We start from the raw sequence: 25449 nt of genomic DNA on the forward strand, positions 1-25449 counted from the left end.
ATTAGAAAATTTCGAAATGTTTTTCACTGTAATCGTGAGAGCTCTTTTTTAAAAAAAATTCATCGCAATCTCGAGCGCGTGCTTTCAAGTATCAATACTTGAAATTTCCTTTCGACTGGTTGAGCGGATAGGCCGCTAGGGTTTCAGATGTAAAGAAAACTGTTTCTATGACCACTCTTGTAGATATTTTTTACAATTCAATAAAAATGTGTGAAGGAGACCATTAGAACTTCATTTCATCGATTTTATCACAAATTAGAACTCAATAACTAATAAATAAAAATTTATTTTCATAAAATATATTACAAATTAAAATACATTCTCTCGAATTCCTGTCCACAAGAGCACAGTTACAACGCACGAAATGACTGAAATCATTGAAATATGCAACGAAGAAGGTGCTGCATTGATGATCTCATCGACAATAAAGATCTTCCAGCCCATATCTCGTTGAGTGTAGCTCTGTCAAATAAAATGGAAGATGGTTAAGTAACTTATAAAAGCAATACAAATATAATTACTACTCATATCAAGCCAATGGTTATATTTTTGCAACATTTTTATTGTAGGCATAATCACTATTTTATAATGCAAATAAAGTTCTGGAAGAGCTTTATAAATGGAAAAATAATTACGGGAGTATGAAAAGGCAATAATTTTTTCTGGGTATTTTTGCTACGTAAGGGAGCAAATCTATATGAATTTTTCCTCCACAAAAGTTTTCCTTATTAGATAGAACATTGTTCGAGAAACTTATAAATAGTAGCATAAGAAAATAAATAATACGTACCGGAATATAACTTTGAAAATTTATTATTTTTTGAAGGTAGGACTAATATCAATATTAAGTGTTTTACTTGTTTTGATAACATAAACTCGTATGAAATTCCCAACAGACGTAAGTGAATTATAGCTATACCTGGATAGAGCTAGAGGCTCGAAAAGGTTTGACAGACCTTTTTATTAAAGTCAGAACTCTGAACATAAAGGCGCATCTCGTGCTTAACGTGGGATCAGCCGACCATTCGTGGTGATGTAACTTAAAGTAATAGTAAATTCGAATTTCATATTAGAACTAAATCTAGTAGCCAAAATCTATACAATTTCTGTAACATGAAGTTGGCTCACACTTCTCACCGGCGTAACAATTTAAAAATCGGTAATATATAATGCAAGCCGAAGAAAGCAATCTTATTTAAGGTAGCTAACCAAGAATAGAGTCCTAAAGAAAATCTCACGTTATATACTGTCGAACTAATTTACATTCTATTAGGAAAAGCCAGAAGTGGTAGTATAGATCTAATTCATAAAATGACTGTTTATTTAAAATAGGAATTATTTTAATAACCTTAAAAATAATAGGAATAATTAATCTAATTCCTCGTAATCCGCAAAGTACACGACTAGGCTTAAACAAGTTAGTTATAGCACTAACAATGCTACAGTTTCTAATTAGTGAATTTTCAGAAAAATGTCAGGATTTTATTACACAGCTCTAATACTTCAAGATTTAACACGAATCTTCAGAACAGTTTGAAGTTTTCCTCTGTAAACGTCATAAAACTATTCCACTTTTGTTAAGCTTTAATAGTCTAATCATTAAAAATTTTCAGTTTACGATATAATACTAGTAACCATTGGAATCGATTAGAAATCATTAGATATATTTAAATCTGCTGTCATCTTCATCAAATCCAAATACTAAATTTTAGTTTTCTTGCTTTGATGCATCACTCTCCCTGCACGACACCGAACATTAACGGATTACATGCACAAATGAACTAAATTAAATTATAATTTGAACTTTCAGGGCTTTGGAAATCAATATTAATTTATTCGATTTTTATGGCATAAAATCTACACCAGTCAAAATTATTTCACATAAAATACACGGATATTCTACGTATAAAACTGGTAATAATAGAAAAAAGTATGAAACGTAATGGGAATTTATCAATCTGACGACTTCAAAGTAAAATATTGTTGCGTGCGTACGGGTTCGTAATAGAATGAAAGCACACAAAATTAATGATAGATTGATAAAATTTATTTTACCAAAAGAAACACTTCTCAGTTATGGACGTTTCCACAAAAATACTCATACATCTCTTCCACAGTATCACAGAGTACAATCAGTAATTACACTTCAAACTACTAAGAACGTTAAACACAATGCAATGCAAAACGCATCTTAAAGACGACGCTCTCACGGATATCTCGATTCAGCTCTGAACTAACAACTACTACAGAAAAACTGATGCTCTTCCCGGTTTTACACAGTTTTCTTCCATTTAGCCAAGAGATTTCTAGTACCTTACCCTTTTCGAAATTACTGGAAGGCATATGAAGGCTGGATACGGTTACAGCTTTAAATAGCATCAATTACAGTTACTCAGTTACATTACCCATTACAATTAATTATACAGGGATCAAAACCAAATGTTGTCAAATGGTGGCTAAACTTGGTTACTTCTGGCATTTGTCGCCAAAACCCTCGCCAATCTAGCGAGATGGTCATTTGCACAATCTTAAGGACTTACTCCTACACTTTTATTTTTACGGAAAAGCTCCGCTTCTTTACACTTATGTTACATTATGAAAAGAAGAAAAAAAAAAAAAAAAAAAAAAAAAAGAAAGAAACTACAGTTTCATATAAATTATTCAAATATGCATAAAATTTGTAACAGTATAAAATACTGATATTTATGATAAAATATAATACTTAATACGAGTTTGCTGAAATCTCAAGAAATTGAGAATAAAGTCTTCGCATGAAAATAAGTGAGATTTATAATGAAGAATTAAAACCACGAAAATACGCAGATATAATAAAATGAGTCTTCATTTGCATCACTCACAATAAAAGGGGAACTATAAATAAAATAACTTTATAGATAATAAAACTACATTCACTGATGACATACGCTGAAAAACATCCGAACAAAAAAAAAAGAGCAACATTTTTAAGAATAGAAAAAAGTTAGAATGAGAAATTTATGCCTCCCGTCAACCTGTAATGTTTTCGGTCCAAAAATTCGATTGCGAGTTTTCGGTGAATAAACACAAAGTAGTTTCCATACAACACGTTTTTACTATTTCTATAATGTTTGTGTCCGCCTGTGTCTGAGGATTTTTTTCCGTTCAAGATAAATCATAACAAACTTTCAAAAATTTCTGTTATCTGAATTTAAACTTTTGCATTCATATGAAGTGCTGATTATATATTGCGTAAAACCGGACAACCAAAACTGGTACTTTACTTGAAACCCATAATCAGTTTTTAATGCAAAACTGTATTAGAATATAATACAAAAGTTTTTAATTTTAATATTTACGAAATTTATGTCAATGAGAACTATATATCAGATTTTGGTTAAAACTGATAAAAGTGTTCATTTATTGAGGCTCTGAATATATTTTTGGGAAAAAACGTATTATAATATAATCCAAAACTTCTGAAACTTGGTATTTAAAATTCGTACATTCATATACGATGCATATATAATCATGACTGAGAATAAATATCAAATAAAAATTTGATATTTATTTAATTTGATATTTATTAAATTTGATATAAAATTTGTAATAAAAATTACACGTGATGTCTCATCAAGACCGCACATACTAACCATTATATAGATCAAGGTGGCACTAAAGTCTATTTGCCCTATGCCTCTAATAGTTATACTGCACTGCGCTTCCGTAGTGCATTTGTATCATACTAATTTAGTAAGTTTGTTGATTTTTTTTCATACATTTCAGTGAAGTCTGCATAATTCCTAATACGGAAGCCTGGCATCCGTACATAATTTATCTTACAGTGCAACTTTTGATTTCTGAATTATTCTTATTTAATTTGTGCATGTAACAACCTTGCATTATCAGTTACTAAAAAATTTATTTCTGAAAATGCTCCACTGGGCATCCTTTCTGAGAGACATTATCAACTGAGAATTCATTATGCATAGTTTGCATAAGATGTACTATAATAATAACTACCAGCAACATAACTCATGTATGATCATGCTGTCAGAAATCGTTCTATACTAGTGAGCTATCCAATGAGATAGCTCAAACGTTCTTACACCTTGTAAATAATTACATATTTGTCATATTAATAGAATTATTGTAGCATTACATAACTAATCAAGAATTTTAATAAACACAAAAATCAGGAACATGCTGTTATTAGTTTTCTATTTATTATTTTAACATTAAATAATAGGGATCATTTCTAAACGAACACTATTACATTTTATCCTGTCTAACTATCTTATCTCAATGGTCATGGCAGCAAATACTGATGCTAAGGCTAATAACAGTTCTGCGTAACTGAAGTAAAAAATATGATAAAAGTAACAGATATGAATAACAAACTATGTCAACAAGTAACAGCAATTATATTTTAATTTGCCCATGCAAACAGACGTTTTAAAATGAACAATAGATGACATCTGGTCGGTCCAGAGACAGATTTCGACAAACAGTAGATATCCCTACTAGGATCGTTTGGTTCACTCAGTGATCGAAGCCATTTCAGCAGTATACTCACTCACTCACCTTATTTACAAAAATTAGCATCTTATAGACAAATCGATAAAACACTTGACAGGTACAGAGACAGTTAAATTTGCATCGCCATCAGAGCAACTGAAAACGCATATGTCTTACTTAATAAAGACTTATTTAATAATAATGAACGCAACTCACTTGGTAGTACAGAAGATCTGGAGCACTCACATTGGGTGTAAAATGTAGGACGGATGGTTCTCCTTCAGAGCATTTCAGCATCAAAGAATTCCGAAATTTTGGATATGTTGGATAATCGTCCACGGAGTAACGGTGAGAAGTATTGTGCACCCAAGAGCATAGGCGGCCAGCTGTTCAAATGAATAAATTTTTAAATAATTTTAAATTTACAAATTAATAAAATATTGAATTTCAGATCAACATGAGGTTGTATAAGCACAAAATTTAGGTATTAGTTGTAAACTGAGCAATTGGTTAGATCTCTATTACTGGTATTTTCTAGATGCTGATGTGGCAAGTGAGGTCCATTGTGTCTCACTTGAACTCAGCTATGAAATATACAAATGTATACTACTACATAAAGCAAAACATGTACACAAAAAAACACAATAAATTAGCAGTTAACTGTGTAATTCTGAGGGGCAACGATTGCGAAAACTTCAGGATTTATTTACGCATGTTCCCTACTGCTTCAATGAATACGAGCCAGTTTCGTTTAGAAAGTTTTCTACGGAAGCATTCCTGCCATGTTTAATTAAACAGATATACTATCTTACTATCGCAAAGTGATTTTGATGGGGGATTCATCTCATTTGTTTCATATGTTTAAGCTCTTAAATCTCATTATACAAAAAAGGTCGCATAAAATCTGAGTTAAATATTTCAACATTAGTTTATCTCCTCTGATTATGAATCATGAAGTGTTAGAAATAAAGCTTACTGTCATCCTGAACGGCAGATTTTTACTGAAAGATGAAAATGCTATGGAGAAATTTTGATTCATGTATAAAAACTAATTACAGCCTAATGTTGTCCTTTCCATCTTTCATCATTTTTTGATTAATTTTATGTACATGAACTCTAAATGCTATGAACTTTGAATAAAATTCCTCAGCTACAAGATTTCCAAAAACGAAATGAAATTATAAAACTAATTACTATAAGGCTGGAAAGCAATTAAATTCCTATTAACCTTTAAAAAACTTCTCGTTTTATACTGACTGATCCTTACCGGGTGATTTTATCTGTCTAGCGGCGGCAGCCATATTCGCTACAAAAAAAAACCCTCATACTTTTTGTTTTGAGCAGTTAATGACTATGTTGATGGTAAGTGGGGTCATGTTAATATTAATTACTGCTCCTCTAATCCCCATCTTCTGCGGATAAGACATGACGCCTTGAACGATCAAGTTAAAAGCATGCTACCAGCATTGAGATATCCATGGCTTATGTCGAGCAAAGTTGTTGCAAAGCCCTCTTCAAGTAACTGTTAGACAGTGAAATTTAGAGCGAGCAAGAGCCTTGAGTTTATAGTCACAATTTAGATTCTGGTTTGTTTATGTGAATTTCGTGAACAAACCAGAATTCGTGTTAGGTTGTGGGGTAAAAGGCATGAGGGCGTATTCGATGACACAGATATGCATTTAGTTATCTTTTCGAGGCAAGTTTAGCACATTCTTGGGTCATCACTATTATGCAGAAATTACTTCTAGACAACTGTGTTTTGCTTATGGTGACTTCTATAATAACTAAAGAGAACGAAATAATGTTGAATTCTGTTGTTCTGAAGTGCTAATTTCAATGTTGTCTAACAGATGGGGACATTAACAAAGGTTGGTATTCATTTTTGTTCTGCCAATATGAGGCCCGATCCTGGTTCCTCTTCGGCCATGATATAAACGCCTCGAACCATCAAGTAAAAAATATAACTCGAGCTCCAGCATTGAGATATCTTTACTTTTTTTTACAGTTTAATAGATAGAACTATTGAGATGAATGAGCATATCCTCAAGAGATGGATAAAAATGTAATAAACTAATCCAAAAAAATAAAGCATATATGTAACTTAATTCTGAAATTTTCCCTTCAAGTGTTAAAAATCTGTCCATATATCTCTAGTGAAAACTAACTGTGGACTAAAAAATTAATATCAATAGCTTTAAAAACCTACCAAACGGGGCTGTTTAAATGCGCAGCTCTAATAATATCACAAAAAATTGTCATTAAATATATGAGTATATAAATATTCTACGAAAGCTTCCTATACAGCAAATCCGCTGGTCGGGATTCTGATCGAAAAGAGGTAACTATTATCTTCATCATGTAACAGGCGAAATAATAATTATGAATTCAATGCATTTTTGCAGCTGTTTAGTCAGAAGCCAATGCCTTAGCATTCTGGAGATCATCACCACTACAAATGAAACATCAGACCCCAAAAGAAAAATGCGAGAAAAACTGCGCTAAATTAATTTTGAGCCCAACATACTTACTTATACAAATCTAAAATGTTTAAAATTGAAATTTATAATATCTAAAATGATTTGCTTAATTTTATAAATAGTTTCTTTTCACTCCAAAGCATTTACCACAACGAAGCGTTAAGGTGGGATTCCAACCGAAGAAAAGTGTCTTTAAAAAACGTGTTCGAGGGATACCATCAAGGACCGTGAGGGCGAGTCCTCACGAGTACCTCACGAGTTTCCTATGGAGATCGACCACATCAAGAAACTTCACCACACAATTTGGTTACACACATACATATGTACACATATTCGTGTTTATTAGCAACAAAAACAACAAAAAAAAACACACACACACACTAACTATTATACAAATTTTATGTACACTGCGCTGAAATACATTTTTCCTGCCTCCACCCTCGCACGCAACATGCTCGCCGGTCATGTTACGAATCTTAAGTCCTTCGACACCATCGGTACCTAACACCGGTTTTTTTCGAGACTCTCCTTACCAATTAAGGGGAGATTTACACCATTCTTATATGCCATCTTCAAATCCTTCTCATCGCTATAACATGCACCGTGAAAACTTAGCTTCTGTTCTCGAAACAAAAAAAAGAAGCCTCATGCAAACGGATCTGAGAACACAGAGATGAGCATTGCTGAACAGCAATCCGAGTCTTGTATCTTGTGCACTGTAATAAAAAAAAGCAATATTCTTCTTTCGAGTTTGTCACAGCATTTTATTTTTATGATTCGTCAGATTTCATTCAACAGGATGTCACAATAAACACTTACTATCGTGGTATTATATGGCATAATCACTTAAGCAGCAGTCTCTCTTCATCCGAAAAAAAAATGGTGTCTAAATTCACTCCCATAATTTTTTGAATTTAGAACTTGAAGTCGAGATGATCCGCTGGTTTTACAACATGCTTTTTTCCCTTTCTGAGTCACACTGGCCAAACTATATTTCACGTCCTAGTCATGAATAAAAAGTTTTACTGGTTGTTTCTTATGAACAGCAGTTAAGTACATTTGAGATAATGCTCCTAAAGTACCAATTTAGCCTAGATCTCCTATATCCTCAACTTTACCTGCGGGCTTTTTTCACAGATCCAGTAATAATTCTCGTAGCAAACACGTAAATATACACTCGTATTATTTTCCATTATATACTCCTCAATTTTAATGAGCATGTGTTCTGTTGTTTCCCATCTAGGATGGAGTCTGGTTTTAGATCATTTTCGATTCACGCTAGAACGTGTATAAACATGACAGCCTACATCTTGATAATGACGTAGAAAGGTGTTGTATTAACATAGATTCCAACCGTGCATTCATGAATATTTGACGATGTTATGCATTTTTTTATCAAGATTTTTTCACCGAACAGGTTTTAACATTTTCATCATTAGCATGCATCACTAGATGGCAACGTTTAACAGCCTTCCAAAATCAAATAAAGCTTGATATGCGCATTTTCCTTTTCATATATTCAAAATCTAGTGCAACTGGAAATGCGAGCTCTCTCTCTTAGGGAGGGAGCGGAGAAAGACAAAACTGAGGAATGTATTCATAGCTGCAGAATGAATCCTGCATTTGAAGTTGCAAGAAGAATTCAAAACCTTTCCGCACAAGAATTAAAAAATATATATATCCAGATATAAACTATGCAATAATTGACGAAACAGCTCTTTAAGAAATAACTAATTTAAATTCTTACGTTAATTTCTTGAATGAACTCTACTTTTAAATTCATCATATATTTAATGAATAGTTTTGAAATTTTATCAGTGTAAATTAACTTTAAAACTTAAATAAACCTAAAGCTTGATACATACCCGCCGATGGGTGTGGTCGACCTCTACGATCGAATTCCACGCCAGCGTAGATTTTCTTACCCTGAAATAAATTTAAAGCATTGAGTGAATATTCACTTGCAAGATGTAAATTCAGATAATAAATTCTCATAATTTATGTATTTCTAAAATAATGCATAAAGACACACGAAAAATATCAACGACAAAATGTTCAGAACAAATAAGGCAAAGCAAATTTTTTCCTTCCATTTATGTCTATCAACCTATTCGCTGGGCAGTTTACCTAACAGTCAGATATTTAAGATCCAAACTCTAGAATTTTCCCAAAATTCTCTCATTTTCTCAGCATCAAAAAAAAAAAAAAAAAAAAGCGAAAAATTTAGTAGTGAGGATGAACTATGTATGGTGAATCCCACATGGGCCCCTCTTATAAGCCCTGTTCCAATTTTGATTGCGAGTTTTGCTTAACAGTACTTAGCCGTATTTTCAGAAATATTATTTTAAATAAAAAAATTGGCTAAATGACTTCTCCATTAAAGTCCAATTTACATTGCGTTTACTGGATGTTCTCTGAGCCTGGTATTAAAATCATTTTTATTTCTGGTTTTAAAAATTTTAAATAAATGTTAACTAATTATAAAAAGTAATTTTGAATCTGAAATTTTCTTTTCCCGATTCGGAGAATCCAAATGCTATTCCTATGGCTACGTATAGACAAATAAAGTATATCTAATGAAATTTTTTTAACTTCAGAAATTCTTTTCATTCTATCGTCTGTTTCGATGTACCTAACTTAAATCTTTATGAAAGTTCTATAAAAAATTGCATTCCTAACATCAAGCACATCTCCAAAGCTTTTCACAAACAAGTATTCCTTTCTTTCTTTAAAAACCAAAAGTTAATTCATTACTATGTATCGAATTCATCATATGTATTAATGCACTGCATAAAGTAAATGAAAAGATATCAGAATTTAAACTAAAACTATAAGAATGTTTTGTTGAATACAGAAATATGATTTAACTATTTGCATTGGAAAGAGAAGACTCTCGATCACCACTTGATTTGATGCGGTACTCGAGAAACGACTCTCGATTTGACACTCTAAAGTTGATACGCTGTTGACAATAATTCGAGCTGTAAAGAGCTGATTTATTTACGTTTGATTTGGGCAATGAGTGTATTCAACAATACATGAGTTTCCTAAATGTAATCAACAGTACATGCATATAAAATAACTGCCAGTCTTTAATATTAAAGATCTTTTTAGATCTATTGTTATATATGCCTGTTCGACGTTAGTTCTAACTCGATAGTCGTGGCAATAGGAATATTATCTTCAAAAGTTACCGAGACCAATACTCATGGAATACGATGAATAAATTAGTTTAAGTGAAGATGACTTCGATTTTTCCTTGCGTAGTCTTTCATTGCAAAGAACGATGCATAGATGCATTAACTGCTTGACCATAGAAAGAAGGAAAGCTGTGATGCAGAAAACGATGAAGAGGTGTAAGAATAAGGAAACTCAAGGGCAATAAATAGTGAACGTGAAAGCGACACTGATTACGCAGAAGATACAGAAATTCAGTAATGATAACGTGCACGTAATCTGAAGTAATATAGCAAATAATACCATTTGGGTCCGGCGACAGAGCCGCCAGACGTAAAAGAACCATTAGATTTCTTTAAATTGTGTGTGAAATTAAGTTAGACATAAGAAATTCAACAAATGCGAAACATTTTCACTAGTAGCTGTTTCTCCCGAACGAAAAAGGCCTCAAGTGCAAGGATTTAATTATATTGGTTAATTATATTACAAGCCGCTACGCAGACAGCCTTCGTCTGGCTTTTAAATGTGCCGTAAAAATGCAAAAAAACACCAAACATTAAACACCAAACATTAAATTTCAAACCTGCAGAGAATTTTACTATGCAGAACAACTTCATTAAAAATTCAATAAAAATGTATCACATATTAAAAAAATTACAATGAAATAAGCAATATCCCTTAATACAAATATTAATTATCCTAATAAATAAAGTAACCAACTTCCTGTTGTAAAATCGTAAGAATTGAAATGGTATATAGGAAGTTCAGAACTTTGTTTCCTCAATAAATCATGCAAAACTTTTTATGTAATTAAAATTATGTATAATTAAAACATAATTTAAAAAATTACAATCAAATAAGTAATAAATCTCATATTTTCAAGAGAAAGCAGTCAGCAGTCCAGTATCCAAAGCAATGAATGAAAAACTGTTGCCAAAACATAATTTCTAAAAGAATGAAACTATCATCAGAAAACAAAAACCAATCAAAATTGTGCTTTGTGGATGACATAATTCAAAATATACAAACCTCTTTGCCATTAGCTAATAAAGAGAGAGAGAGAGAGAAAAAAAAAGGAAATTCTTTCTGTTGTGCCTCGCGTGACACATGCGCGTCAGAGTAAGAAGATTGCAATGTGCGCGTCCAAAAATCAAAAGAAAATAAGCGGCATTTTATCTCACATTTTCAACAGTCAATAGTACAGTATACAAAGCATTAAATAAAAAACTGTTGCCAAAACCACATTTATAAAAGAACGAATCTATTCAAAATAATGCGATTTCATCGAAAACTATAAAATTAAAAAACCTCATTCGAATTTTGAAAAAATCGCTTTAAGGTGCACTGCTCTTGTCTAGATGCACCTATGTACCAAATTTCATAGCCCTGGTTCTATTGGCTTATGCACAGCACAAACGAAAGACACACACACAGACGCTTTCTTTTACTTTATATAAAGATGTCAGACGGCATTTTTTTTCCAAAAGAAATCGGATCTCGTTTAATACTTCAGACTAACGAAAACTTTCAGAATCAGACTTCTGAAAAATTTTGCATCGTCAGATTCCAATATTCTACACTTAAATTTAAGTAAATTGTAATTAACACTTCAATATAATTAGAGATAATTCGCATACGAAAACAATTTAGAATTTTAATTCGAGCTTAAGTTTGTTCACCTGACAAGCATTAAACTTATTAAACATTTTTACTGCAAGAAAAATAGTGTTATTTAAAGAAATAATTCAAATTACTGTAACGAAGGGCTCAGTATGTCAAGCGCACATTGTTAAGACGCTAAACATTTGCTGTAACTTGCATATTTCGTCCTATTTTTACAATAATCTTATCATATCTGAGAATGCTCTGAAAACACCACTTTTGTGATAAGAAATAAACGCTTGACTGCACGTCCTTGTTCTTTGTTTATAAGTGCAGTAAACCGCAAAATTGGCCAGCTGAAACGGTTCTGTTTAGGAGCATTCAGAAAGAAGTGAAACAGTTTAACAGCAGAACTGCTTTCAAAGACGTGATTATAAATGACTTTACAAATGACTGTCTTTCTTTACATTCAAATTATTCTACGCATTTCAGCCGAAGCTATGCTTTTCACCTGAAACATTTCAGTGGATAGAGTTTTTACATTATGATCCTACATTATTCAACATATTTCCTCCTCTAAATTGATTCAAACGTGGAAAGAGCTAAGGAAAAATGATACCGTGAAATTTTTTATTCACTCCAGTAAGTTTCAGAATAAAGTATCAGATGACAGAAGCTTACATCTTTTTAAACAAATGCTTTTAAACGAGAAAATTGACATGCATGGTGAATGAAAGTTTCCTGAAGTACAGTTAACAATTCCTACTATATGCATTCCATTTATAAATTCACATCATTTCTGTTCACATGATTCCAGCTGCAGTAATGTCTCTACAAGTAGTTTTAGTTTCCCTATTTTTTATTAATTTTATCGTCCGAAAATCGAGAAGTAAAATTGTGTATTTAATTTCTGAAGGATGAGGTTACAGTAAGAAAGTAGCAAACAAAAAGTAGCCATGTATAAACTAGTGGTAACTACCCCAATATTATTTCTTTGAAGGAAACCAAATTTTCAATAAGAATGCACAATAATATTAATGCGACTGCATATTTAATAAGATATCTTTTCTACTTCACTGTAATTTGAAACTCGCCCATTCTGTTTGCTGTCTCTGCTACCCCTTAGGTCTCAAATCATCTAAAAATAATTAAAAAAGTTGAATGTGCAGCTGACTTAGCGAAATCGTTTACTGAATGTCAATTCGAGTTTTCGTCCGTGGGATTGGTCGGTTTTCGTATTAGGCTAGCATTAAGTTGAGCAGATAGAAGAGAAAGATTCGGCGTGACCTTCGCGGGTAGATACGATGGTTTGTCTCTGTTAGTAAGACAAAAAGAATCATTACATGGATAAATCAATTTTTAAATTTAGAGGAGCACGTTCTCTGAACGCGTTGAGGAAGGGGAAATTTACAGGAATATTTTTGAAGTTTTCAGAACCTGGTTCTAAACACTAAAGGGGAAAATAAGTGAGAAAATACGGTGTATTGTAGTATTTTAAAGGATAACACTTCTTTCTGAAAGACTTCATATTTAAGCTAGTTTCTGACTCACGCATAATTAAAATGCTCTTTAATAATTATGTATGCATGAATGACGAGTTCACATTCTTCCATCCAATAAAATATTTCATTTCGGTTTGTAGACTCCGAAATCCCTATTGAAAGATGCTTCTATGATGGTTCTTATACATAAATTATAAGCTTCTCAGGAAAATAGGAATACAAAAAATGGGGAAACGATAGGATTTTTCTTTTTTTCTTCCCCCCCCCCATTTTTATATTGACTATTTTGTATACGGATGAATCTCATTTATTTGAAAGCACAACATTTCAGAAAATAATTTACAAAAAACTATAGAAATAGCACTTTATAAGATGTTTAGATTTATATTTCTGTAGTTTACCTGTCTTTCTTCTTCTGAGTATTTAGCATAACCACCGTGTGGATCATCAGTTATATAGAATGGATGATAGAAACGAGCGTTGTAAGGATCGCTTCCTCCTTCTACAATAAAAGTGTACCTTCGATTTCTCCTTAAATATAGTTCAGGGCTGAGAAGACCGTTTACGTACCATGCAACTCCAGGAGATGATCGACCTGAAAATATTTAGGAGAACAAAAATTTTAATACTTCATAACTATGTGAGACATAAATTTGCTCTTAAGGCTATAATTAAAGAGAAAAAATCTGATGTGTACAACACATGACTTCCTTCTATTGGAATATTAAATTAGAATATTAAATTATACGCATCTTTTCTTGCATTTCATTTAAACTTATTGGATTGAATTAAATCTACTTCGCCGACAGCGCATAATCCACAATAGAATAAATGCATTCTTTAAAATTCACTCTAGTATTTGTTTACCATAGCGACACTCTGGCGCTAGATTCACTAGACAGTATTAATAATTATATAACAGTTTACTTATATAATAATTATATAACGGAAACTAAGTTAACTGTTATATAATCCAATAATTATATAACAGTTAACGTATATATTTCGTTCATATTATAAATCATAATGCACAAAATTTATATCATTTAAAGAATAGAATTATCTAATCGTTGCCACATGTTCTATTCAAATACTATAATAAAGCTAGAATGATGTATAAAAGAAATTAAGCAAACAAAACAAAAAACAAACACTTTTTCACAGACGATTGAATATTTCTCATTTAATTAATTCAGTTCTCACTTCGCGAGAAGGCAAAAATACATAAAAACTCAAAATATCTATATTAAAAATTACGAAGTAAATTTCAAACACTTATTTCCTCGAAAAAATTCCAGAAAGAATTAAGCATGATTTAATTGGCAATAATAAATGAATGCGTTATCTTTGTTGTTGCGAAGCTAAGTTTCTCTAGATTGGCAACAAATTCACTAGTCTCCTGTTTCAAATGTAAAATACATGCCGCCATTAAAAAGCGGCAATTAAACAACTTTAAAATTACTGACAATTCTAAAAATATTGCACACAGATTTACCAAAGGCATAAAATCCTTAACCGGAAAATAAAAACAACATAATTCAATTATTTTTAAAAAATGTACAATTTACAAACATATAAGAGTAAAGAAACTGAGATCACTGAGCCGGGTAACAGACTGGATATATATATAAATATACACACATAATTCGATTAAGAAGAGATAACAGGAAAAACGGTTACTTATAATAATCAACGCATATTGCCAAATAGATACAACTATGATGGAAGCAAGAAAAATTATTTACACTCATGTCCACAAATTAAGGATAATGCAAAATCAGGCAAAGGAAGAGTTATAAGAAAAACAAATTTGACTTATTTATAGCTTATTTATTAAACAAAAGGTAAAGAGCAAAAAAAAGATGCTATATGTTTGATATTATTAAAAATTTAGCGATTTTTTCTCCCTGGAGCAAATTACAAAAAACACCTACTTACAACAAACCAATATTACATGGTTGGTATGATTGTTAAAACATTGTATGTCTCCCAGACGATGAAATACAGTCCGTACAACGCCTAGGCATGCTGAGTATCAAATTATCGATCTGATCTTGGAGGATATTACACCACTCAAAAGGCAATGCTCTCCGAAGTTCCGGTAGACATGTAGGAGGAGGTTGACGGGCTGCAACTCGTCGGCCGAGCATGTCCCATACGTGCTGTACTGGATTCAACTCCAGTGAGAATGCTCGCCAGTCCATACGTGTGTTATCCTCCGATTGAAAGCATTCGCTTACGATGTTTGCACGGTGAGGACGGGCGTTGTCATCCATAAAGACAAATTGTGCGCCCAAGGCGCCCCGAAACAGACGTACATGTTGTTCCAGAATGACGTCCAGATAGATTTTGCTTGTCATGGCTCCAATTTGAACATGCAAGTCAGTTCTGGAACCCAGAATAATTCCACCTAAACGAGCACTCCTGCACCACCGTAACGGTGTCGTTCAATGATGTTTTCTTGGTGGTAACGGGTACGTGAAGCTCTCCATATGAAAGTCCGGCGAGAATCAGACTGCAAGCTAAACCTTTGCTCGTCGGAAAACATCAAAGCCCACTGTTGCGGTGTCCACAATGCATGCTCTCGATTCCAGGCTAACCGCAGGCGACAGTGAGTTGCAGTAAGTGGAATGCATCTGACAGGTCTACAAGCATATAGACCAATCTGCCCTAAACGTCTGTACACGGTCTGCCTTTAAACTGTCGTACCAGTGGCTGAAGAGAGCTGACGAGACAGGTCTGAGGTTGTGCTCAGCCTGTTTCTTTCGGCAGTAACTGCCAAATACCGGTTCTCATTCGGCGTTGTAATTCTGGGGCGACCATGTGCTGTAACGTCTACTCACATTACCATCATCTTGGAATCGTTGCCAAAGCTTCGAGATGACATTCTGAGCAATTCCAAGTTCCTGTGATACTTCCAGTTGGGTACGCCCACATTCCAGAAGGCCGATAATTCTACCGCGTAAAAAATCATCCAAATGCGTCCTTTGTGTCATAACTATTCGGTTATTGCACTATAATGATCATAAAGCGCCTGCGAACAATTTTACTTCTTTGCCTGTATTCCTTATATATCACTCTCTTACACTCTCGTCATTGTGACGTACCATCGGTGTCATCTGGTTACTTTCTGAAATTTGCATATCATTCTTGAAGATGTGTGTAGTGATTTTACAGGTGATATATTTATTTTAGAGTTCGATTTCCGCGTGACTTCGAATTATCCTTAATTTATGGACATGAGTGTATTTATATACGTTTGGTGCGACCGATTGCAATCAAAATACGAGGTGCACATCTACATGTTATAGCAGTCCTATATACAAAATTTCAACGTTCTGAGGTTACTCGTTTTTGAGTTATGCGAGGCATGTACGTACATACGTTCGTACAGACGCCACGAAAAATTCTCTTCAGAATTAATTTTAAAGCAGTTTTATAATTTTTTTGAAGGAAAAGAGTATTTTACTCTATCCTTGCGTACAGATATCACGCGAAAACACGTTAAATTGCATTCGATAGCGGTCAAAATGGATATTTTCGTAGAAATATGCTGCCTGAAACTTTTCGCGATTACAATACTTCCTTTTTACTTCGTACAAGGAAGTAAAAATGGGAAATAAATTGGATTTTAGAAAGTTCCTTTCAATTTTTATCTTATAACTTGTGTCTGAAAAATTAGGCAAAAAATTATGTAATAATTTTGTACGCATAATAAGTTACCGGTAAATTTAAGAAACTATGCTTCAATTCATCATAAAAATAAATTAGTTTCATCTCAATTACTTATAGTAATTTCTCAAACTTTATTAAATATGAAAACTAAATGTTTGAGAAAACTTTCAAATGTAATATACATTAGATAGTAATTAATATGATACCAATATATGCTACTTATTCCTTTCGCGCTATTAAGTTTTTAACTTAATAGCGCGAAAGGAATAAGTAGCAGGCAATTTTACCAGTATTTTTAATACTGGTAAAATTGCCTTTCGAGAAAATTATCTGTTACTAGTACATTCTAAAATACAGAGTGGCTACAAAATGCTGAGCAACTTTAACAGCTTGTTGTTTGCGAATGGATCAACTTATACCTTTGGTATTCGTCACATTTAAAAAAAAAAGCTTCAAAGTCTATATGACAAGTGGACACAAGTTACATAAAAATGATATGCGACAAAATGTCTTTGGGTTGATGTCCTCCAACCACGAGCAAATGTAATGAAGAAGTAAAGTTCTTCTATTGTTTGTTCAGAGAAGATAACTCCGGCTTTTACTCTTCGAAATACCAAAGTAATCTCCGGTTATTGTAAGCTATCTAAGTAAACTCTGAATGTTATTGTTTGTTCATAAAAAGAAAAATGTCCTAAAATCTTGTCTTGCAACATCCCACACCAAACATTTACTTTCAGACTGCCTCGTTTTAACTCCCTAGTCACATATTAAACAAGTTGTCTGGAAAATACTTTTTTTACACGTGTAATAACACCACAAAAATTTACAGCACTACTTCTCCCAGGGTGCTCTTAAAATAAGTTGTTCAAGGACTTCCGAGGTGCTTCCTTCACTGCATGTACTATTTTGATTTTATTCAATAGTCTCGATTTTCATAACTTAGTTACATAATCAAATAAGTCAATACGATACTCGCATATTAACGTAACCGCCTTAGTAGATGTGGCCAAATTTACAAAATTGTCAAATTCGGGCAACCATGCGTAAAAACATTCTTCAGGTAACCATGTCATGACAGTACTTCAGTCAAGTAACACCACCATTTTCGCATGCGTTCCATGTTCCAAATGTTTTGCCAGACAAAGTGTGATGCTTTTTGCTTTCAACTTAATTTTAAAATATCGCTTGTGAAATTTCCCAGAAATGGAAAAACTGCGGTAAAAATTCTGCAGAAATTCAATAGTTTAGGGCAAAATCCCAAAAGGACACAACCGATGCGCATTGCAGAGATTTAGCATTTCTCTGATTTTTCTTAAGCAGAAACAGATCGCTGTGAACATGGAGCGAAGACTAGCACTAAAAAATTAGAGAAAGATTTGGCGAAAAATATTAAGTGCTTTATTTCTTACTGTATTATATAATCTTTATTTAATAATTAAAATTTCTGTATTAAATTTTTTTAACATTTTTATCTGTTTATATGTTGATCATATTTTGCTGACTAATCTTTGCGCCATTTAAAACATTTTTGTAAGTGGAAATATATATGTCTACGACAAATGTTTGCGAAAATATAGGCCGGTAAGGAATTTGTCGACGCGGTGTATAGCAGAGTCATGATTTATCAACATATTCTCTAAATAACGAAAACGTCAGATATAAATTAATTGCAAACATTGTGTGTAAAATAAGATGCGGAACCGCGAAACGTCCTCGGGTATTACAGTACTAGAAACTGAATTAAAGAAAATAGCCTTAGGTCTTTCGAAAAGTGAACCGCGAAACCATAGCGAGAGAAGAAATCTCGAGTATTTATTTCCTACATATCTTGAGATTATGAAATTTCATGCCGTTGCTAGCATACAAGTCCATAAATTATTTATACAAATCATCGATCCTGAGACCTTTCTGAATTTCTAAATCTCTCGCAAGATGTAATATAATGATGTTATGACGAACGTTATTCTGTAAAATTCACTATTTTCTTTATTGAGTCACAGGAGTAAATACCCATGCTACAGTGTGGTAACGATAACGATGTATGTATTTAAAAACCACAAGATACCAATTGAAATTACCGATTATTTTAGAATCTGTCAATATCAATAATACCAAAACATAATGGCTCATTTCAAAAGCAAATATCCATTTTGACCTTTCCGAATCCATTTGGATGATTTTTATTACATGGTATCTCGATGTATGCATAGAATAGAGGACTCTTTTTTTTTTTTTTTTTTTTTTTTTTTTTTTTTTAATGGACTGTAAAACGGATTTAAAGTGGATTCAAAGGGAAATTTTTCGTGACAGACGTATCTCGCATAACTCAACGATTAGCTTTAGGACGTTGAAATTTTGTATGTGGGACTGCGATAACATCTAGTTGTACACCTCTCTTTTTTATTGCAATCGGCAATACCAAACATGCATATAAATATCCGCGCCCCTTACCCGGCTTAGAAGTCCTTTCCCAGCCTTTATTTTTGCAAACATTGGCGTAGACATATACTTCCAATTACAGAAGTATTTAAAATGCCAAAAATATTCATGTTTCGGCAATGTTAAATTTAAAAAATTATTTTCGACAAATAACGAAATTAATTTCCAATGCGGTTTCTTGTTATTAAAAGATAAAAATGCATAAGTTTGATTCCCGTATGATAAATTTTGACCAGGATATTTCGAAATTTGCAATTTTTGATGTCATTTTCAACTTGTCCTGAGGATCGTTTAATTAAGTTAGAATAATTAGTTAATAATTTTAATTACATTAATTGTACAATTTAACAGACCGTAGAAAGAAGTCGCATGGCACCCACATCAGATTTTTTTTAATGGGTACAGCATGTGATCAAGTCCTTACCTGTGATACCAGAGTATCCCTTCATTCCACCGGGAACTCCAACTCTAACAGTGAAGGTAGTCACCTGAGGATCTCGAATCCTGAGAGGGCCCCAAGATTTCTCTGTCGCTTTCGTTCGAGAGCGTGTGAAAGGTTCACAATTTTTAACGCCTGGTTTCCGACCCAAGTTCAGTTTTAGATCTCCTGTAAAAGCAAAATAGCTTATTATTGTAGAAATGCCCGAGGAAATACGTTATGCGTTTAAAAATGTTGGTTATCAGGTTATCAAGTCAGTTTTAGTAGTTTGGGATTCTAGCGTCTTCAACAGAAGCCAATTTCCCAACTTTGTCCTTTCTTCATCGCATGCCAGCATATGAACATACATTTCCAATGGCTTCACAAAAATATCATTTCCCTTTATTAGACTATCTTTGTACAGCTGTGTTACAATAAACGTTCCTTTACTGATAACTTGAGGCGAACTACCATTGTTCAAGGTATTACCCATTCTGCCTCTGATAGTCTAAAAAAGTTTCATTTGTTTTCACGTTCATCACGAAGTAAACATCAATGTCTTCGTAAAATGTTTTTCTCTAATGTTCAGTATTAGAGAAAAACATTTTCCGAAAACTCTAATATGAAAAACATTCTAATATTCAATATTTTTCTTTAAAGTAATGACACTATAAAAAATAATTACCATTTTATCTGTATTTATTTCACCATTGTAGATACGGTTACTGTTTATGTTACTGTCCTATAAAATAGAAGACTCGATCAATCAGCACTACTTGCATGCTTCTACTTCAGTTTGAAAAAAGAAATCCAGATTTTGTGAGATGACCAGAGAGTTTGCTATCCAATGAAATAAGGAACTTTCATGGCTGCCAGCTTCTATCAGTTACTAAAACAGAGATTTTGTGTTCCGAACATCGAATTTAAAAAGAATACCGAGCAAGCCTTAGGGAAGTGCAGAAAGGTGCGTTATGTGGGTTCAATTCACAGCGTAAAAATTTTGATTAAATGGTGCTCAGTGCACCCTGTATGTACCCCAAATAAAAAGGAGTTGTTAAGTTTAAAATAATTTAAGCTACAAAAAAATTATTCACATTCTCTTTGGAAATTCCTAAACAATTAGTAACCTTAAAATCCATGAAGGTGAGTCAGAATTTAGTTTTAAGAATAGACTGTTAAGAAGAAAAGGTACTAAATAAAAAAGTACTGTAATAGCTCTAATGTTTTCTCTGGCAGTTAAAAGTTTTAAAAATCAGATTAAAAAATTTATATATATTCAGCACTTTGTAGAATTAACGGTATATAACAAGATCTACTGATGGCAAAATAGCTAAAAGTAGGTAAAATGGCATTTAAAGAATTTATTATGAAAAACTCACCTCTAAGGACCAGTCTGTGATAAGTTGGCTCTTTGAAAGAATTGTACTTTCCAACTGCCCATATCAGGTACGTGTCTCCTTCCTGATTAAATACTTTATCACCACTGTCCTCTATAAAAAGAAATTATCATAATCTTCAGTCATGAACTATTTGACCATCTTTGAAATTCATGCAGAAAATGTTTATAGGAAGAAATAAGATATACTGAAAGATATAATCTTATTCCGCCTATTTATAAAACTAACTATATAATTAGGTGGATAGAAAGAGGTTACTTATAAAAACTCAGTAATAATTTCTATACCAGGGTTGGCCAAACTTTATGTCAGTAAGAGCTGCACGTTTGAATTCAGGAATGTTCGAGAGCCGCATCTAGATTTTCTAAAAAGCCACAAGTTCATATTTACATCATGTAGTGGAGGAGGTTTTAAATAGAAATAAATCGCTGATAACTTTATAAAAGGAGTCTAAACTAATTAATTACTTCCTTTTGGACACTGAGTTTTAGTTTAGCATATTTCATACATATATTTTATATGCATGAGCCACACAAATTGCCTGCGAGAGACGTATCAGGTGTTGAGCTCCGGGAACGAACCGAAGAGTCGGGAGCTGTGCTCGTGTGTCGTCGAGTGCATCGCGAGTTGTAGCGTGAAGAGTCTCGAGAGTACGTGGAGTTCCAAGAACGACCGAGCAGAGTCGGGAGCTGTACTCTGGTGCTTTGCAGTGAAGCTGTCTCTACCGTGATAACCTGACAGTGTGAAGGCTGTGTAGCTGATTGTTCCAGCGAGTTTATAGTAGATCTTCGACGACTGTAAACACGTGTTTTGGAGCTGTCCTGATAATACCGGCTAAATAAAGTGTGTTTCGATACTTCATCGAGTGTCGTCGTTATTCAACCCAAATCCACACGAAACCCGTACGAACGTGAAGGAAGGAAATAACGTAATAACTGGGGTCAGGAAGAGAAAAACGCAACAATACGATTATTATCCACAGAGTTAACAGTGTACTATGACAATGGTCTGATGCACTGTAATTTCGTGTAAGTAAGCCTGTGTTATAGTTCTGTTGGTTAACAGTGCTCAGTTTTCTTTTTGCCAAGTGATTTAGCTTCACTGGCCGCCCAAACGTTATAGCGATTAGGGGAGGCTACTGCGATACCAAATGGTCCAGGTTCGAATCCCGGAGAAAGCATAAATGTTTGTAAACGTACACTGTCTTTGCGGTATGGGGGCAATCTAAATACCTGTATATGGCGATCCGAAAGGCCTGTTATGTGGTTTGATGATAGAGGAGAGAGGTGGAGACCATAGGATACCACCCCCCAACCCCGCCCAGGTGCCTTTCCTCAAAACTGAGGTGGAAGTAGAAGTCCAATCTCTTTGAGGCTCTGGCAACCATTCTTCCATGAATTACATGGACCAAACAACAACATTTGGCTGCACTGAATAACTTCTCTTTTCGACAGATAGATTTTCCCCGCTTGGATTGTATACAATCTCGGTTGGATCACTTCCGTGGTCGGAAGCCATCTTAGCGGCTCATTCACCCACTCACCGGAAAACTTAACAAGCATACCTTTCTATTTCCCATTACGTTACTCAAATTCGCTGCAATGCTAAATCATAAACCTTCAGTATTGTCGTTTCATCGCATTCCAAGATTAATGTACAATGTTGAAATATGAGAAGTCCATATCTAAGCGCTTCTGCGAAACTGAAATACAATCACAAAATTAAAGTATAAGCGTAAAGTAGTGCTTGTTCATGGTAAACTAATGCCCTTTTTTCTTCATTAGTGGTCATTCTACATATAGACAGTTAATGTTACCTCATTAAAATCTTACCAGAACGCAAATTGATTATTACCCTCAATAAAAGTGAAATCACAACAATCATGAAGTCTATGCGTAACCATATGAAAATCATCAGATGGGTAAAAGTGCAAGAGATATTCAAATCATCAAAATAATGTCAGAATGTACATGCATACAACTTGATTATTCAATAACTAGTTTCGCTCCCAATGGCAGTAATGGAAGCTTCTACCTATGGCGGGACATTTCGTGAATCAAGAAATGGTCACTGGAGGTATTTGTTGAAAACTCGCATCCACAGTGAAATGAAGGATTTTCAATGTAATTGGCTGCTGCCCCTAATTTAGGTCATGTCTAACGTGGTTCTACAAGTTTTCGTTGGAAAAGCGTTCGAGACAGGCTAATGACTAGGGTTAGGGTATAAGTCTCGTCCAGACTGATGACAGTTTGCAGTGTCTAGCAATATCTTTTATAGCGATGTTTAAAAAAAATATTGTCAACTGTTATTTTTCTGAAGTACTAGGATGTTCTCTGCATGATGAGAGATTATGGGTAATATAATCGTACTCGTAGTTTAACACAACGTAATATAATCGTAGTTTTCTGCCGTCATATGACAACAAAAGACAAATGCATACAAGAGTATCCAGTAATTGAGCATAATGCGACACGAAACCATGCTGCTAGATGTGATCAATAAATTTAGAAGTAAAGAAGTGACACTCAGCCAAAATGGCTAGCGCGTTCTCATGATGCTTTCACAATGACCCACGGCCGTTCTTATGCCATGGACAGAAGCGGAATCGTCAAAGAATAATACCCTATTCCCAGTTACTAGTTTTGATGCCAAGCCAAGCGTGCAAACTCAACGGCAAAAGGCACAGCGGTAGCTGTTTGCTATGCATGTTGTCCTCCTTTATGCAATTTAGTGGACGGTTTTAGATTGAACAGATGCATTCTCTAAAAGTAGAATAAGACTCAAGATATCAATATCGTGTCGGACGAAGCTTCACATTCTATTCAGTTTGTAAAGAGATGTTTCTCAATTATATATCGCACATCGCTGAATGGCACTCTCAGGTTGCGTCTCGCATGCCAGGCACTATAGACATTAACAATTCAAGTTCATCTAGTTTTAAGGTTCCGTCTCAATCGACGAACTTTCACTAGTGATTTTTAATTTGTTATCGTCTATTACGAAGTGCTTTCTATGCTACAGAAACTGCACTGGCCCATTTTTTACTGCACTTTAAAGTCTGGTACCTCATAACCCTTTACGTACGCAACTTTAATCTTAACTTTGAATTACTCGCACATCTCTACACATGCGACTATGCGCAGTGATCCATGCTGTTTTGATTTCACTATTGATGAGTAAAACAAGAATTTTTTTAATTTAAATTTAGACATTGAGCAGCAAAAGGGGATTGGATTAATTACGGCAAGGGCTATCAATTTATGGGAAAGGATGTTTTCGTAGAAACGTCCTAGAGAAATAGGTAAGTACTAATAATGCGTAATCTACATCCGCCCTACGCAACCAGCCATTACCACCAACAGGCAGAATTACTCAATGTTTAGCGGACTTAGAAACTTAGTTAGCTGCAGATCAAGAAGATCAATGGGTTATTCGCTTTATAGTTGGCAACAGTAATTAAAATTGAAACTTTGGTTATTAATCGAATGCGGCTTGTCAAGTACAGAATATCCGACATGTTCCTTCACTTGAGAAAACCCCGATACAAACCAAAATATAAAAGAAACTTCAATAAGACGATCAAAATCATAGACGATGTTTACTATACTACATTCTTCCATAGGAAATACCGTTAGCTCGGCTCATCAGCTTCATATGAAATATACTAGTGAAATAAATTAAGAGAATTTTCATATATTTGATTTACGATCTCGAGAACTACTGGTCAGATTTTAATTAAATTTGGTGTGAACATACGTTAAAATAATTCAAACAAAATAAGCATTCAGTAGTAATTATAGACACATATGTTCGTGTGTAACACTTATGGAAGTCTGAAGGTCTGAAACAGCGGTTACAGAAGACACAAACGAAATGGGTTGATAGAGTTTATGGTCCCCTCTTACAGACAAACACTCCTCGTAGCGTGATGTCATACTGGAAATAAAGCAGTTTATCAGTGCCTGTGGCAATTGGTCTCACACATTCAGTAACGCTGTTTTCAGTTCCTAGATGGTTCTCGGAGGGGGGTTGCGAGTTGCAATTGCCCTCCCCAGAGCGTCCCAGAGTTGTATAGGTTTGAGGTTTGGAGACCTGGCTGGCCAATCCATTCGGTGAATATCCTCACTCTCGAGAAATTCGTCGACCAGAAAAGCTCTATGTGGCCTCGCGTTATCGTCCTGTAAGATGAACTCGGGGCCCACTGCGCACTGGAAAGGCGAAGATAAGGCTCCAAGACCTCATCCCTTTACCTCACATCAGTCACAGAG

The 25449-nt window shown here is 34.0% G+C and overlaps 1 protein-coding gene across 1 annotated transcript in view; it reads right to left on the minus strand.

The window, feature by feature from the left end:
* Window positions 1–266: 266 nt before the first annotated feature.
* Window positions 267–25449, minus strand: part of LOC118189623 (protein Skeletor, isoforms B/C-like) — a 70488-nt gene continuing 45305 nt past the window's right edge. The window contains exons 11-16 of the mRNA XM_035360276.2: window positions 21164–21274; window positions 19791–19973; window positions 13654–13847; window positions 8837–8897; window positions 4711–4880; window positions 267–462 (exon numbers count right to left, since the gene is read on the minus strand). Coding sequence (XP_035216167.1) covers window positions 310–462; window positions 4711–4880; window positions 8837–8897; window positions 13654–13847; window positions 19791–19973; window positions 21164–21274 — 872 coding nt within the window. The 3' untranslated portion in view covers window positions 267–309. The remainder of the gene's footprint in view (window positions 463–4710; window positions 4881–8836; window positions 8898–13653; window positions 13848–19790; window positions 19974–21163; window positions 21275–25449) is intronic.

The sequence above is a fragment of the Stegodyphus dumicola genome, chromosome 7 (assembly GCF_044657685.1).
Source record: "Stegodyphus dumicola isolate Sdum_Otavi_A_Nest chromosome 7, ASM4465768v1".
NCBI lineage: Eukaryota > Metazoa > Arthropoda > Arachnida > Araneae > Eresidae > Stegodyphus > Stegodyphus dumicola.